This window comes from Falco punctatus (assembly GCF_963210335.1).
Source record: "Falco punctatus genome assembly, chromosome: 4".
NCBI classification, from domain to species: domain Eukaryota; kingdom Metazoa; phylum Chordata; class Aves; order Falconiformes; family Falconidae; genus Falco; species Falco punctatus.
The window spans coordinates 69,210,489-69,228,009 of record NC_137583.1 but is presented as its reverse complement, the minus strand read 5'-3'; the positions used below and the strand labels follow the sequence as shown (position 1 = coordinate 69,228,009).

General features: G+C 40.5%; 1 protein-coding gene across 12 annotated transcripts in view; it reads left to right on the top strand.

Annotated features, from left to right (window-relative positions):
- Positions 1-17,521, top strand: part of MYO3A (myosin IIIA) — a 145,008-nt gene that overhangs the window by 20,478 nt on the left and 107,009 nt on the right. For 7 of the 12 annotated variants that reach the window (XR_013927912.1, XM_080386054.1, XM_080386053.1 and 4 more), the window contains exons 1-3: positions 1-384; positions 9,311-9,493; positions 13,638-13,772. Coding sequence is in view for 10 of the 12 variants with exons in the window: in XM_080386054.1 (XP_080242180.1) it covers positions 9,326-9,493; positions 13,638-13,772 (303 nt within the window). In the remaining 2 variants the exon portion in view is untranslated. Of the gene's footprint in view, positions 385-4,853; positions 8,368-9,310; positions 13,773-17,521 lie in introns of those variants that run through there. The other 5 variants (XM_080386051.1, XM_080386050.1, XM_080386049.1 and 2 more) reach the window with 3 other exon arrangements.

Here is a 17,521-nt window from a genome sequence, read left to right as displayed (position 1 = left end):
GCGATCGCCGTCGGGTGGCTCAGGCGGCGGCGGCGCGGCCCCGCTCGAGACGCAGCCGGTCCGCATCGCAGGTTGGTGGCGGCCCGCGGGCCGGTGCCTCGGCTGCCCCCCCCGCAGCCCGTTGCCCCGCCGCGAGGGAGGCCGGGCCGCCCCGGCGCCCCCCGCCGCGCCCTGCCTGGGGCGGGCCGAGCCCTGACGGCTTTGCCGGCGCCTGCGGGGGATTAGCGGGGCAAAGCGCTCATCCGCCGCTGACCCCGAGGCGGGACTGCGGCCGGCCGCGGCCGTCCGGAGGAGGAGGAGGGCGGCGCACCCGAGGCGCGGTTGCCGGAGGTGGCACGGCTCTAGGCGGGGCTGGCGCTGCGAGGACCGGAGGTTTCGCTGCGGGTAATACCGGGACGGGCGGGCAGGGCAGGGCAGGACTGGGGGTCCCGGGGCCGGGTGCCTGACGGGCAGCTCCGCCGCCACCGCGCTGCGCAAGGGGCCGCGCTACCCGGCGGCCACGCCTCGCCAAGGGGCTGCGGGGCGGCCCGGCCCCGGGGGTGGCGCGGCGGGCCGGGCCGGGCCGGTGCCTCCCGTCGCCGGCAGCCCCCGTGGGCGGGCGGGGCCGGGGTGCGCGGCCTGCGAGCGGCGCTGCGCGGGGCTGGGGGCCCCGGCGCCGGGCGGCGTGTGGAGGGCGCGGGGTGGCCGGGCCCCGGCCGCTGGGCTCTCTGGTTCTGGCCCCGGGGTGAATCCGGGTTGTTTGTACTCCCCGCTCTCCCCGTCCCCTCTGGGTTTCTGTGTGAGGAAGGTGTGTAGGGCCCTGAGCAGGGGCGCCCGGGCGGCTCCGTGTGTGGTGGCACCAGCGGCGCTGGCAGCGCGGGGCAGGCACTGCCGCCCGGGGGACGCGCGGGCCTGGAGAGCCGTGGGCCTCGGCGAGGCGCGTGTGACCGCTTGCCGTGCCCACAGCATCCCAAAATACACTCGTACTCCGTCACTTTTTGCCTGCTGGAGTTCAGTGCTAGCAGATTTGCCTGTCGTCTGTGCTGCCTGCCTTGTCTTGCCATCAAATGACTATATCACCTTAATTTCAAGCCCTGTCAAAGCCCATTGGTATAGCTCCTAAATTAATTTTGAGTTGCCACTTCGCCGCTGTTAGAAGTTCTGAGAAACAGCGAGTGAGATTGCACCATATTGATTTTTATGGCCTTATAAAGTTTTACTGTGTTAAAATAGGAAAATCAAGCGATGCTTTAGCTTTGAAAGTGGAGTTCTTTGCTAATACATTGATCTAATGTGTAGTCATTGAAAAATTTTTCTCATCACTTGCAATGCCTCCCTTTCTGGGAGCAGCAAAATGAGTTAGATATGATTCAGTTCATGGTTTGCTAATGTCAGTTCATTATTTCTGATGACATGAGGTCCAAATACAAGTTGATAATGAACCGTTCCCCCTTCCATTATTAATCATGTTTTCATGGTTGTAATGCCCCTGCGTAAGTATTTTCTGTTGGATGGCCATTGCCACAGAAATTTTTAGGTCTCATTTCTTTTGAAAATTCAGAGCTTTCAGAGTTCATTACAATAATTTAATATTGTGTTCCCATGTTCTTTTCATACCCTCTTCTGATCACTAAAGGTTGGCTTCAAAAAACTGGGATCCTGTACTGATGTTATGTTTGAGCTCTGAAGGATTGTCATCCAGTAGGTAGCCCCTATGCATGGGATGAGATTGAATGGTTATAGCCACTGTTGCTTAAAAACAATCCTCCTCCAATGGAGTTTCCTGAGAACTGTAAACCTCAGCATGCAGTAGGACTCTTACTGTTGTGGGACGTGGAGGGGAATGGAAGAAAACCAAGGTGGAACCTAACACTGATGTAGATCTTTTCCAGCAGTGCCCTCTGAGAACATTCAGAGAGCAAGTAGCTGGAGCCTTCCACGAGCGGGGCTGGCCAGTTCAGTCTGCAGCAAGTCAAGATGTCAGGATTAGCTGAATAATAATCAGCAGATGAAATGTCAGTGCGGACACCCAATATGCATTTATCAATAGGAGATCAGGTGCTGATACCATACAGTACTGTTTCTCTACTGCATGTAGAAGTTTTACAGAGGTCAAGGAGTCCAGAGGCATCAAGTTTCTCTGAAAGCTGTCTTGCTTTGTTGGGAAAATTGTTGCTGGAAAACAGTCAGCAGAGGAAAAATGTTTTTAGAAACAAAAGCAGTATTTACCCAGCCCTTCAGAGAGTGAACACTAAAAAGTGCCCTCAAAAATAGATGAATTTTTTCCTTGAGCAGCCCTAAGATTAACATACATACTTTGAATTGTGCCCAGGAAATATATTATCTGTGATTAAGCTAAATTTATCACCAATCCTTGCCTCCAAATGCTTTAAAGTAACCACTTATTTCTGCATTTACATTAATTTAGGGTTTGGTCATTGGGTTCAGACTTTGCTTGGCAATGTCATTGCATGGTTCTTGCCTTTTCTGTGCGTCATCAGACTATGTCCAAGTTGCCTGCCAGCTTTCAGGTGATGAGATGTGGGTGGCTTGCAGTTTGCCTGGCTGTAGCATGGAGCTGATACTAATTTTGTCAGCTGTCAAACTGTAACTGTTTGTTTCCAGCAGTTAAGTAGGATAGGGTTCATTTCACCTAACATGTCTATACCCGAAGCTGCATGACTGGGTTCCTGTTGTAGTCAATGGAAACTTGGCCAGTATAAACAACAGTCTGGAGAGCAAGTCTTCTTATGCTAAGGTAGATGCTAACCAGGTCAGATAAATCTATTTTGGATTGCTTTGACTGACTGAAATGGGATTATAGTATCTATCTTAGGTTCCAATAGGTATATTGTACACCTATCAAGTTAGGTGAATGTAAGCGCTTTGTCGTTCTTACTTGTGTAAGCACACAACAGTGAAAGAAGTGGTCTGGCTGTTAGACAAGGTTGTTGATTTTTATTCTTCATCTACCATAGTTGGGGCTAAAGAGATTTTTTCTTTTTCCCCTCTGGGAAGTTTCTTGCAGATGAGACAGACAATTGTTCAGTTCTGGGAGAACACTGAGGGTTGCGTAGAGTAGAAAGTAGTAAGCAAACTGATATACAGTTAAAGAAGATAATTCAGATAGACACACAGATAGTACAAAAGTTAATGTAATCATGCAAACTATTATTTGTTGTTGGTTTAGAGTGAAATTATGATGTTAATTGTATTCAGCTTTTGACAAATGAAGTAAAAAAATCCAACAAACGGTTGTGTTCTAAACACTTGTTTTTAACTCATTGTCAAACTAGATAATCTGCTCACACTGAGCTTAGATTTGATTATCGTTGCCATTCAGATACAGGCTGTATCATCATCAAAATCAGAAGCCAAATATCCCCTGGAATTAAGTGGGGGTGGTAGTGGAATTTCCAGAGGAAAACTTATACTTTGAATGACGCATGAGATAGTATGCTGCATAAATGGCTCATTATAGCTACATTTATCCTAGCTCAGGAACTGTGCTGCAATCCATATTCATGGTTGAACAATCAAATTATTTGAGCGTTATCCAGAATATGCTACGTGGTAGTATGGTAACGGCATATTGTAGCCTCATGCTCTTGGCTTGTCTTAAGAATTCCATGCAGTAGCCTTTAACTTTGTTATTAAGTACTTGTCAGTGTGGCATAAAGTCATGAAATAAGAGGGAATGTGTTGTGGGATTTTATTGTGCTATTGCATTAAGTATTTCAAGACCCCACTGTGCCTTGTGATCAGTACCAGACCAAAGAGCTTCTAAACTAGATATTGGGTAAAGGCATCAGGTGGCGAAAAAGTGAGGCAAGAAGGATTTTTTTCTTTCATACAACAAGCCTCAGCAGTATCTATATGAACGTTGCCTGCAATTTCTTTTTTTTTTTTTTTTTTTTTTTTCTTTTTAGGGTGATTATTTTTCTGGCATCCATTAGGCAAGAGGTTTAAGTTTCAGTGCAAAGAAGCAGTGCAAATTTCACTTTCTTGGAGGTAACAGACCCAATAGGCAATGTAAGCTAGTGTTGCTGGCTCCTGACATTCACTTCCTGTGACACATGTGAAGATGTCTGGCAAATTACAGGGCAGTATATGTGCAGAAGCTGTCTGGTTAGTGTTTGCAATGGGAAGGAGAGAGTGGTATGGACAGATGATAGAAGAGTTCAAAGATGACCACAGTAGGTGTGTTTTGAACTGAACCAATGAGGTCCTGGTTCTGACTTTCAAGACCAGCAGATTTTGGTAGCCAGGAGACAAGATACTGGATTCATTTTAGTCACGTATGAACAGGTATCTGCTTTGCTAATCATGTAGGCTTCTTTACGGAGAAGGATGAAAGACATGAGGCAAGGTGCCTCTCTTGTTTTATCAGCTCCTTATAGAGGAAATGAATATGCTTTCATCCAAGTGAGATGATGGTCCATTCAGAAACTATTGCATGGAAAAGTTTAGAAAGAAGTTGCAAATGTAGGTAGTATGAAACAGTAATAATAATTATTGGGTTTACATGTAATGGTCCATGAGATATTCAGGTTCCTTTATACTTGCAACCCAGCCTGTTGCTTGTTTCCGCTTGACTATTGTTTGTAATGCTCTGTGGCCTTGACCATAAAGCCTTTGACTGTGCAGTTGGTATGTGTCTTAAGTTTCAGGTGTGGAAAAGTGCTTCACTGAGTTACCTTTGCAGCAATCAGGTAGTCCACAGGAGATATACGGTGTTCTTTAGTAGGCTGCCCTTTCCCCTTCTGTCTCCAAGTGAGCCAGGTACTGAAAATGATGGAGAATGCAGTGATCTACCAGCATTGATGCTGAACAGGGTGTCATAGGGACATGGTTTAGTGGCGGACCTGTGGTTGGACTTGGTGATCTTAAAGGGTTTTTCCATCCTGAATGATTCTATGATTCTCTTTCTGGGTATCTCCAGTATGCAACCTGAGGTCTGCTGCATAGGGTGTATATGTTTAATGTGACATAGGAAGCAAAAAGTCACATAGGGCAGGCTCATAAGAATTCTCACCCAGTTTGTTCTTATAACTGACACTAGATCCCCCTCTTAGAGGAATAAAACCTACAAAACAACCAAAAAACCCAACCACATTGGCTTGTTGTCTTGGGACTCCAAAACTATTTTTTTCTGTCCCACATACCCTGAATTTAATAATTGTGGCCATTGGGATCTCTCTGGTTTACAGGACAAGATGCTCTGCGCTTTATTTCCTGAGCTCTTTAAGAAATACAGCAAACAAATACAACAAACAGGAGCTCAAGCCCCTTTTGCCCAGACTGTTCTGTCACGTGAATTCACTTATTCACCATTCAAGTTGAAAGGGTTGATAACTTATGACCCATAACTCCCAAAGAGTGAGGGTGCTTAGTCCTTCCTCCTCCATCAACATGCAGGCGTCCCCTGTATCACACCAAAGAGCAGCCCAGCTGTGTCTGAATTTGCTTCAGAAGCTTTTTGGGTAAGCTGATGTTTACACCTTCCAGCTTGGAGAATTGGCCTATACCATTTCCTTAAATTAGCAGATTCTGAGGAAACTTCCAGACAAAAGATAGAGGCTGCAGGAGTCAGCAGCTTGCAGGTGGTAATAGTGCTTTAGCTCTTTCTGGCTGCCTGTCCTGCCAACCAGTTGCTTTTACTTTGACCTAAAGACGCTGCTCCCAGCGTACATCACGCCTTAGCAGGAGCAGTGTTAGCCAAAATCTGAACAGAAGTTGCGTGAGCTGGTGTGAGTTCTAGTGAGCACACTAGAAGTATTTTAAAGGGTTTTTGTAGAGGTTCAAGGGTACATTCCTAGCTCAGAAGTCTGGACTAAGTTGTAAGTTGTTTTTTTGAAGTAAATTTTTAATGGTGAGGGATATGATAAATTACCCAGTTGTTTGGGCATCCAGACTTATTCCACAGACAGCCCAATTTATTGCTGAAATATGAGGTTAAATCATTATCAGCTTTCTCAACTTCACTGAGATGTAATAAAACATTATTCATCACCCAGAACAGAACACTTGAAATCATTCTATTTAATATTTTTAATAATAGAAGTAGAAGCTAAACAATTTATCTGCAGGGGCTTGTTCTTAAACATACTGGAAGTGAGAAAATATGATGTTCAATACAGCTCATTCAAGTTATGATTTTGAAGCTGTAAATCAAAAGAGAAAGGATTAGGGTGAATAATTCATTCTGGAATAGCACTCAAATTATTGAACTGAATGCGACAGCTATTGTATGCATTATTGTTAAGTTTGTGGTGACTTTTCTTAAGACAAGATGATGTGCAACTGATGTGATTTGCAGAGGAAAATGCATGTATATGACAGTGCCTCTCTCTTTTCTGGTAGCCAAATAGTACCTGCAGGGTCATGTTTCCACAGCCCTTTTAACAGTTCTCCTTGTACCAGTCTCCAGAGACAAATAAGCAATTGATACTGGGAGTCAATGAATTTCAGCTGCGTTCTGTTAATGTTTAGAAAGTTAATGAAGCCTGGGGAGCTGTCTGAATCTGCAGGTTTTGATGTGCGTGTTCTTACAGTGTTCCACTTGCTGTAAAACCTGTGCATGGAGGTGTGGGCCTTTGCTTAAGGGTATGTTTGAAGAGTCAAGGTTATCAGTTCCCTGCTTGGCTGTGGCACGGGCTAAACATGTGAAGCTGGTCTTTGCATTCCTGCATCTTAAGTGCTCTTTGAAGGGGAGGAAATGAGTCTTCCTTTCTTTAACTTCTGAATATCTCCTGCTGTAAGCTGCCTGGGTCCCAGCCTGTTGCTTGTATTCTTGTAATGTGGGACACAGCAGGCCCTAGATTCTGATGGAAAACTACATATTCTGTAGAAAATAATTTGTACACAGACAGATCCAGTATGATTTGGACATCTGTTCTTACGAAGGCATCCATTGATCGCTCTCTACTTTGTTTTCTCCCAGTAAATCATTGGTTATGCATTGAGTATCCAGTAAAACTTTAAGCAAATGGTTAACCTCAATTCTAAAAACTAAAGCTCAGATAAAGAAATTTTTAAATGCCATCGTTGTTGAATCCCTCAAAGCAGGGGTTTGGGATTATTAATCCTAATCCTTTTATCATCCCCAGTTTGGTTATTATTTTGGATAGTCCCAATTATGAGCTAATTACAAAATATTTGTATATGTATATATACAGTGACTAAAAAAACACCACAGAACAATTGTATTTGAGCACTATATTATAGGCAGAAGAAAAAGAAAGTGAAAAAAAAAAAAAGGTTGTAACTCGCTCGTGTTCATTTTCTGAGGAAGAAATGGCCTTGCCTGGAAGTGGTGAAGCTACCAAGCTATGGATAAATACTAGGCATAAGGTGGAAAGGTAATACCTTAGGAAGAGACTGCTCGCTCTGTCCTGGCTGAGTTGTGTCTACATGAATCCCAGGGAGAGGGCTGGACAGAAGGAAAAAGCAAGTGTTAAATCTAGAATGGAAATTTGAGGAGTTACATATTACAGCTACATGTCTTTGGATCTTGATCCTCTGTCTTTTCTTTGACCTTAACCTGGGTTTGTTTTAAGGGAGATTTCATTGTAGCAGGTAAAATTGGGCCATTTTGTTCCCAGAGACCTCGAGATCAAGGTGTTGGGCCAGTACTAGTTGCAATCCTCAGTACACAACAGACTGCTGCAGATTGTAGGTTTCCTGGTGTTAGGATATTTCACCACTTGGCTGCATGAGCAGGTATAGAAGTTGGTAATAGTAATTTATATATATTTTTTTTTAAAACAAAAGGCCTTGGGGGGAGAGAGAAAAAAAACCCTGTGTTCTCACTCCTCAGTGAGCTAATCAACCAGGAGCAGAATGATGGGAAGAATCCTCAGCACTGTGTTCCCCAGGCAAGCTTGTATTATCCAGTAGAAAATTAGTCTGAATACACATCGTGTGCCAGTAGTCATGTCAGATAATTGAAGGAGCTGGTACAACGTATGTTTGTATAGCAGTCCATTTCACTTGCTTCTGGATGGTGTATGTGCTCCATGTCTAGTGGGATATGCATGGTTATACGAATAAGAGATGAGTAAAGAAAGTATGGCTAGTATGGCATGGATGAAACTGAAATTGAAGCCATTCTCTTCATTATTAAAAAAGCAGTAAGGTATCACGGTGCAATTTCTGTCACTGGAGTAATATCACATAAAATGCTTTTATGTGTGTAGATTTGTGCTGTTGGCATAAAAAAATCCAAGAATAATTACGCTGTAGTCTGTTGATAAAGTATAATATAAAATTTTTTTTAAAGGGTGTGTGAAAATTACTTGCCAAACCTGTCTCATTTACTACATATTGTGCTCAGGAAGGCCTCAAGCACTCAGTAGCTGGCTCACTTGCTTACAGCTTGCTTACTTGGTAAGGGCTTAAGTCTATCCTCTTCCCAGCCCCTTCTCTTTTTCAGTCTTGGCTCTACAATTAAGAATATGAGAATGTATTATTTAACACATTTCTACAGTGGTTTGGGATGTTTTTAACAATGGGTAAAGGTGGGGTTTCTGTTTTGTTGTTGTCTGTGTGTGGTTTCTTTTCACCACTGTAGCTGCTGGATAGTTAGTCACTATGAAGGCGTGTATCTATAAGTGAATTGTATCCAGCATTAACCAGGGCATAGGTGTAACCTGGTCAGCCATGGATACAATTCCATCATTGTAAAAGGTGTTTCCTTTACAATATGTAAAGCAGTTGTTAATGAATGTACATCAGTAAACATGTTTTCCATGACTCTGAATGCTTGGTCGCCAGCAGACTGTGATACTGTGAAAAGATCTGCCACTTTGATGTGCTTGGCCTTACAAAATCTGTATAAAAGACCAAATGGTAAAAGTAGGATTATAAAATTGAGCACTTGCTGCAAAAGTTTGAATGAGCTTAATGCTGCTATTTAACGTGTCTTGTTTTGAGGATATATATTTTTTTTTTTCCTTTCTTGCTTGATTCCTGGTAATGGAGCCAAATTCTTTTGGATTTTATGAACTTTACTCCCGTTCCCCTGCCCCTCAAAAAATCTGAGTGACATTATAGTTTCATTGGAGTGCATGGGAAAGTTTCTACTGATTTCACTCAAGCCTGAAATTAGGTCAAATTATTATTTGGATTTCCTTTCTTTTGATACTGTGTCGGCTGCAGATACCTGTATTAAGTGGAGGATTTCTTGTTCATTATGCTTTCAGTGCATGCACACTACATGCAAGAACATTTCTAGTGCTTGAGACTGGTATGTGTGTCTCTCTTGTGTTTGTAGGAAACCAATTGCTGTTAGCCACTTGTTGAGCAAACGTTGAAATCTCTTTTTTTCTAGGAGCCATCATTTGAGATGCTTCCGTTGACTGGGAAAACAATAATATTTGATAGCTTTCCTGATCCTTCAGATACCTGGGAAATAATTGAGACTATTGGGAAAGGAACATATGGAAAAGTGTTCAAGGTGTTAAATAAGAAAAATGGCAGCAGAGCAGCAGTCAAAATTTTGGATCCTGTTCACGTAAGCTACTTAAATTACTTTGTGCTAATTTAATTGTAAGTGAATTTATGTAGTATTTATTTTCTTTTAATCTTGGTAGAACATTAGAAGTGATAGTGAAATAAGCTGCTTCAACCTGCTAAGTATCAGGCTAGCTATCAATGCATTTTTCATACTGTAAGGGATCTTGGAAGTGGTTGCATATGGTAGAAGTCAGAAGTATACCTCAACTTTGTTACTTTTACTTCTAGTTACCCCTTGTTTATCTCGTACTTTCAGAAGCAGAGCTGATTATTTTCCTTTTCAGTACCAGGAGTCCTAGCTTCTATTTTTACTGTTGTTCTTTTCCTTTTCTTTTTTAATGTAATAGCCAGTAAGAAAGTTATATACTTGTAAGTACTTTAGATGTACCTTCAAGCATCTATTTTGAGTACATGCTTTTAGCTGAGTTACATGCTATGAATGATACTTTAAAAATAAAATAGCACACTTTATTGTTGGTTCTGTGTTTTCAGAATGTGCCAAAATACATAGATATCACAGAGGAATCCATCTTTTCAAATGGAAAATGCAAAGGCAATAGCTCCTACACACACAGCACCAGGTGTCTGGGAGGTGGAATTATTATGTTGTAGAGTATGCTTTTGTTCTCTAACTGACATTTGTTGGGTGGCAGATTAATGGTCAGAGAGTAAGGAGGAACATTAGTCTGGTTTGTAAAGGCTACCCCGCTGACTTCAGTGGTGCTGCATGTGGCTTGGGATTTTTCTTGAGAACAGTAACCTGCAAAACGTGGACAAGGAGCTCTTCTTGTTTCAGGTAGCTCCTTTGAGCTCATCTTTTTTCACTCCCGGTATAGGATTGTGAGGCACGTGCTTCCATTCCCAGACCTCTGGGCAGGAATGGAAGGGAATGCTGTGCTGTGTGAAACGTTGCAGGTCTGGAGCTGCACAGCCACGCAGGGCTCTGTATACCCCTGTGTGTCACCTAGTCTCAAATTATGATTCCATGGTCTGTAAATCCATGAAATGTGTTTGTGAAAATATTTTTTGCATTACCTTTGCTGTGTTTCTTGCTGATCTGCTTTTTATTTCAGCATTCTTTCAAAGCAACAAAAGGAGGCTCATCTCAGTACCTCTCTCAAAATAAACATGATTTGCAGCCAACTGATAAGGATCTTGATGAATTCAAATGCATTGGAAACTCTGTTTTTGACTCTGCTCTGTAAACAAGGTTCTTGTGCTTACAATGAATAGGCAGGACTTCCATGCAGTTGGTGTATGTCTAAATGCCTGTGTGGCAGGAAAAGCTTCTGCTTTCATCTGTTTCACAAGTGTTCGGGAATGATTCTTAAGTGGCAGCTGACTATGGCAGGGATTATTGAAGGCATCAGGGAAACTTTTAACGTTGTGTACACTTTGGAAGTTGTAGGAAGAGGTAAAAGGGTGATGACAGGAAGAAAGAAGAGGTACTAAAGCTGATGCTAGAGGAAAGAGAAATAGTTTCAAGTAGGAGATAAGGGAGTAGAATGTAAAGACAGAAGAAATACTATGGATAAAGATGCAACATAAGAAACTGAAGAAGGGAAAAGGTATAACTGATGAAAACAGATAAATTATTTTAATGAAAAAATGGAAGTTATACAGTCAACACCACACTCCAAGACTTAAATCTTTTTAACTAATTATATTCTTCTTTTTGTTCTAAGAATACTGTTCTTTTCCCCCTGCTATTTACAGGACGTCTGGAGTAGCTGCTGTGCCTTCACGTTACTGTTAAAATGGCAACCCTCTATTAGAAATAGGGTGAAAGCAATAAACGAGTTCTTTTTGTTTAAACTGAAAGTATTATTGATGGCTGCAGAGGGAGCCATTGCAATGAAGAAAACGATACTGTGTTTTCTTCTTTATTTTATTTTTTTTTTCTTTGAAGATGGTTTCAGAATTGTGCCACCTGAGAGGTGGACTGAAAAAAGAAGCAGAAAAATGCGGGTTTATATCACTTGATTTAACTGGGAAACTACATAATCATGGGTGGTGTGAGACTGAAATAAGCATTTCATGTTTAATCCTTTAGAGCTCTTAGATGCTTTGTGTTGAATAACAGCTCAGCTTTTTGAAACTGCAACAGGAAAGTGAAGGTGTTGAGATGAGAATGTATGAAGCTGGAACTGAGAATGTGCTCAGTCTTGTCCTCAGGGCTGTAAGTAAATACCACTGTAATTTAGGGTTCTTAGCCAAGTTATCTTGTGTCTAAGTTCACATGAAAATATTCCCTCTACCATTTCTAGAAGAGGTACTGTTATGCAGATAAATATGTTAAATTCAAACAAATATTTCAAGTTTTCTTCTTTTATAAAATACAGAGGAATATAATTTTATTTTTTTAGTATACACAGAATGAATATTCTATTCATTTCATTCTCTCTCTTTTCATTTCTCCTTAAATAGTAAAAATCTCATAAAATCTGAGTACCCCTCAGGAGATGGAAGCCTCTATTAAATCACAGTAGGACAGTGGGCTAATTCCCTTCCAGTTTCCCCAAGGCAGTCAACGCTATTGTACATTTTGTGTATAGTTTTTTGGCTTTCAACTCTCTGGGGTTTGGTTGGTTTTTTGTTTGTTTTGTTTTTTTTCCCTTTTGATCTGTCCTTTTGTTTTTGCCAGATGCATTTTCTCTCTTCATCACTTCTTATCTTCCACTCTTTCCCTTTCGTTCCTCTGCCACCCTCAGTACATTGGTTCTTTCTTCCTTCTTTGCATCTCTTTGTTTATTGGCTGTATTCTGCATTGTGCTTATGGGAAAATTAACTTAAAGTGACTTCCTCATTTTTTTGAAAGAGGAGGAAAACTTCTACTATTTTTTGGCTACTTCAATTAAAAAGTCTCTAAAGCCCTTCCTTGGGAGAAGACTTATTCTTGTAATCTCAGTATGAGAGTTTGATGGCCCAGTTCCTGACAGGCAGAGTTCTTTGACACCAGTCAGGCTGACCTCAAGGCAAAAGGCTAATATGGGGAACATGATTTAGTGTTGGAGATACCTGTATAAGAAACAAGTAAGCAAAGGCCTCTTAGGGGCAGATGACTGGTGAACAAAATGAGGAGTGACATTCATTGGGAATACAAAGCATCCCTTTTCTCTGCCAGGGTCACTTCTGTTTGCAGTGGTGAGACAGGTTTTCAGCACTGAGTAGGTGCTTTTCACTGATAAGAAATGCATTCATATGGATAGCAGACTTCATAGGTAGCCTTCCTCTAGAATTAATTTTTCATTTCTATTTCTTCTTGGGTGCGTGTAAATAGCAAATTGTATTAAAAATGTTTAAATCTGGAAACAAATATGTTAACATGTGGTCAGGATGGATTGAATATTTTCTCAGCATGGCTGAAACGCAGTTTGATGGAGTCCCTCAGTGAGCAATACCGTGCATATGTGGAAAGGGTTACCCGAGTCATTGAGTGCCCACTGTTGCTACCATCCATGTTTGATCTGAGAGGGTTTACATGGCTCCTGGTACATGTGTTGGCAAAATTTGCCTTCTCACCTCCAAATGGATTTCCCTCGCTGTGTAGGAAACCCAAAGTCTGTAATGAAAGACTGACAAAAAGCCATAACTCATAGCTCGGTAGGAGAAGCCAGAGAGATCATGGATGTCACCAATTTCTATGATAGAAAATGAGAAAAAAATCCAAATGATTCTAGAAAGTAAGATGATAAATGAGTAAGATGTGGTTGCAGTTGTACTCGTTCGTGCACAGAGGGGTAGACAGGTAATTCCAGCTGCACCATCTCTAGCTGGGGATACCCTTGAGATTAGAGAAGTAACATGTGACATCCCGAGGCATCTGCATACCTACCCACTTGTGGATTGCACTGGCTTTGCCTTGAAATGCTTCTTCCCCATTCTCCTCAGGGCTACTCTGTCATACCCCTTGTGTTCATCAGCTGAAACTGGTGAAGACCAAGTAAAAAACAGATGACTGTTTTGTATTGAGTAATGAGAATCAAGTTTTGTAGCCCTGCAGATGGTACATTCGTGTTCTGGTTTTTTACTTTTTATTTTTTCAAACGACATTTGAATAGCCAGAAAATGCTATGTGTTGGGTTTTTTAAATGGTTATCATTATTTATTAACTGCTATGTATTCCTCATTTGTGACACTAGGATATTGATGAAGAAATTGAAGCAGAGTATAACATTTTGAAAGCACTCTCTGATCATCCTAATGTAGTCAAATTCTACGGCATGTACTATAAGAAAGATGTGAAAAACGGAGACCAGCTTTGGCTAGTTCTTGAAGTAAGTAATTCAGAAAAATAAACTTTTCTTCCAGTTGGCATTGCTGTGTTGAGAATTAACTCAGTGAATGAGATGCAAGTAATTTGTTTGATGTTTTTTTTAGAGTGGTTGTATGTGAAGTGATAAATGCTGTTGCTTAGTCTTCTCAGCGTTCTGAATTAATGGTCTGCTCATGAGTTCAGCATTCTTATTTTGATATTATACTGATAGAGCTATGCCTTCAGAATTAAGATATAAATTCTAATAGGACTGACTTAATGGGATTTGTGACCTAAAATCTTTCTCTGCTGATAAGCTTGTTATGGGAATCTTCCTTTGGTAGCATTTCTTTAAATATGACTAAGATATGACATAACAGTTAAAGAAATCACTGTGATGATTTTTTTTTCCTAAATGAAATTATAGAAATTAATTGAATTGCTTTTTTTTGTGCAAGTAAATGCATAAATAGATAAATAAGCCAATAAAAATAGGCTACTGCTCAAATACTGTTGAAAGCAGCAGAATTTCCTCGGAGTCAGAGCAAGGTGAGGCCTGTAATTCATGTGTTTCAGTCTTCAGTTTTGACTAATCTAAGAGTAAAGAGCTTGATTGCAGGGCTCTTACTGATGTTTGATCAGTGTTTGATAAGGTTGAGATTGAAGCATTGGTTGTATTTTATGATTTTTTAGCTAAGTGAACACAAATCTCATGCCAAATATCTCAATGATACAATGTTAATCCTGGAAATAAGCTCTAAAAATGCTTAAATTCTAAAAGCTTTTCCACATTCTTCTGACTTGCGTTGGGAAGATGTTTTTAAGAATATTTTGCATTGGAATTCCATGATAAATTATTAGGTTAGACTGACATCAAAAGATGTCAGCTCTTTGTGCAGTGAGCATCTTTGAAAATATAGCTTCTGTTGTGTCTGCTGGGCATTTAAAACTCCATCTGTGAAACTTCTGGCCTCTAAAGGGTGGGTGCCAAACAGCCAGGATGGAACAGACAATGAGGAAAACAGTCAAATGTTTATATTTTAATTTTTATATTTCACATAGATTTGTTTTCTAAAGTGAAAAATACAAGCCTACATCTGGAATACAAGTTTTATATTTACTCTTTGCATATCAAGCTGTATGTGTGCAAGTGCTAGTATGGAGTGTGTGTCTTGGATGCTTTCTGTCACTGCACATGTAGATCCATGAATGCAGTGGATTGGAGTGTGTATGAATAGATACACATAAGAAAAATAAACTCCAATGGTGAGTTTGGTAAAGCTTTCCTTATAATAAAAGTATCTGAGAAAGAAAACTTGTGGAACAGGTTCCTCTGTTGAAGTATCACCTTCCTTTCAACTTGTATGCAGCTTTACTGTTGGGGGAGGGGGGGCGGGGGGGAGTTCCACAGTAGCTGTTTAGGTGTCCTACAGTTTATAAGAACGAAGATATCTTCATCATCTTCCTTCTGTTTTGTTGTTGGTTGTCGTGTGTTTTCTTTTTTTAACAATATATTTGTGTCTTAACCTCATGAAGGTGGTGATGAGTCTTTAGCTTACAGAGACCTCTGTTTCCATTGCTTTGGGTTTTAGGCTTTTTATTTATTTTGTCATAAAAGAGCATTTTGACTTCGGAACTGTTGCATTCCCTGAAGAGGGGAGTCCAGTCTTGAAATTTAGATTTGCAGAGTTTGATACTAAGGAGGAGATCTTTCTCATCTCCTTCTCACAAAACAGTTACCAACTAATCCCTGCAATTTCTGTGTAATCCTCTGAAATGAAAGATGGACCTTTTGCAGTCAGCACCTAGCCTATAGATAAGTTCCCAAAGATGGGAAGAATGAACAGGGTAGACCACTGAAGTTTGCGTAATACGAAGCAGCTTCTGCAGTATCTGAATCCAAAATGATGTCAAGGAGGAAAAGTAGAGAATCAAATGTAGGCTATTGTGTACTGTAGTGTTCTGGATTCCTGCAAAGCTGCAGCTACTAGGAAGAGCTCACAGGAGCCATGGGGCATTGAAGGCAGAACTTACTGCTTTACTCTGCTTTTGTGTTCTGTGATGGGATCTGTGGGCAGGAGGTTTTGAAGGGAAAGTTTCTCAAATTCCACTAGGAATGGCTTGTGATAGATGGCAAAACTCAGCAATGGGCTTAGAGCCACCACTGAAGTTTTCTGACAAAGTTACTCTCTGGAGTGTTTGAATCAATACATGTAGATGTTATTAAATATTTTTTTTCCTAGAAGAAAAAAATCCTCAGCTCTTTAAGACATGTCCCATGGAGTATATCAACAGCAAACCAGTCTGGAAAGAAAGATTGTTGCCAGGTTTCTTTTCTCCTAATTTTGTCATCTGCATTGGTTATATGAACCATATTGTTCAATTCTTACACCTTTGTTAGTATATACAGTGTGATGATTTTTGATGTATCCCATAGTTTTCTTTCAGTAGCTGTTTTGTATTGCACTTGATCATGTTTGTGTTTTGGGGAAAAGAGGCTAATCAGATTTGAACTAGGTTCAGGTAAGTGGCTGAGATATAATTTTGATGCTAAAACTAACCAAGTAGCTAAAAAGACTACACTACAATACTGTAAAAGGTTCTTGACAGATTTTAGTCCCGAATACTTGAATTATCATAAAATTGTCAGACCTCATAACTTACCACCCGTTCTGAATACTGGAAAAATACCTTGGATGGGTTTATGATGAGATTATTGCAGTCTTGGTGTGAAATATTCCACTTCACCTTCCATCTGTTTTCCAAAATGAATCTATTCTTATGTGACTTGGTACCCGTTGAAGCTACTCTCAAATTCTAGGATAAGATAGTTGGACATTCCATTTTTAACTGAAATTGGCATTTCATTTACTTCTTGCTGTAAGGTGTATGTCAATAATGAGGCACTAGATGTTCATGATCCATGTTGAAGCTATTGTCCTCTGACTAGAAATCATTAAACCGGATGACTATCAAGAAGTATTTACCTACAACTAAATTGAATTTGGAGCTGACCTGTTGCTGTGGGTCATCTGACAGGTTCCATGTCTGTAAAAGCCAAAACTAGTTGCTTCAGAATAACGGAAATAAACTGTTACAGAATAGTCCTGGGTAAACATGACATTTCTTCTGAATCTCCTCACTTAAGTGCCTAATAGCATGTGCCTTCGTAGAAAGTCTTTTTTTCACTTTGAAGTAAAATTCCTCAACGTTCGGATTTCATTTTCTCTGTTGTATTTCTCTATCTCTGTGCTAATGTGCATGTTACCTAACTGATCTTGTAAAGCATTTTGAAGTTGCAGTGCTGTGAGCTGGAAATATGTTTCTGAGAGAATAGGAGCTATTCTTCATTATTTTTTTCTTTTAAAAGAAACAAATACTTTTTTTATATAATAAATTTTCAAGAGAGATATAGTCAACTTCTTACTTTGATTTAACCTTTCAATGTAGATCTAATCCGTTAAAAATGTGCATAATGCTTACTTGGAAAAATAAACAACCTTTTTGTGTAACACTAGTTCTGCATGTGACACTAGTACAGTATTTATAGAAGTGTAAAGTTACTGTGTTGTGTTCATCTTAACACAAGGACCTAAATTTGAGACTAGTGTAGAATGTAAATTTTAACAATTAAAAAGTAGAGGAAAACTAGTAATATGAGAGCTTTTAGCATCACTAGCATTTTTTGGTAATAAAGCAACCTAACTTTCTCGGTTCAGCATTTCTAAGGAAACCACCTACGGGAATGAAAATGAAACAGGAATACATCTG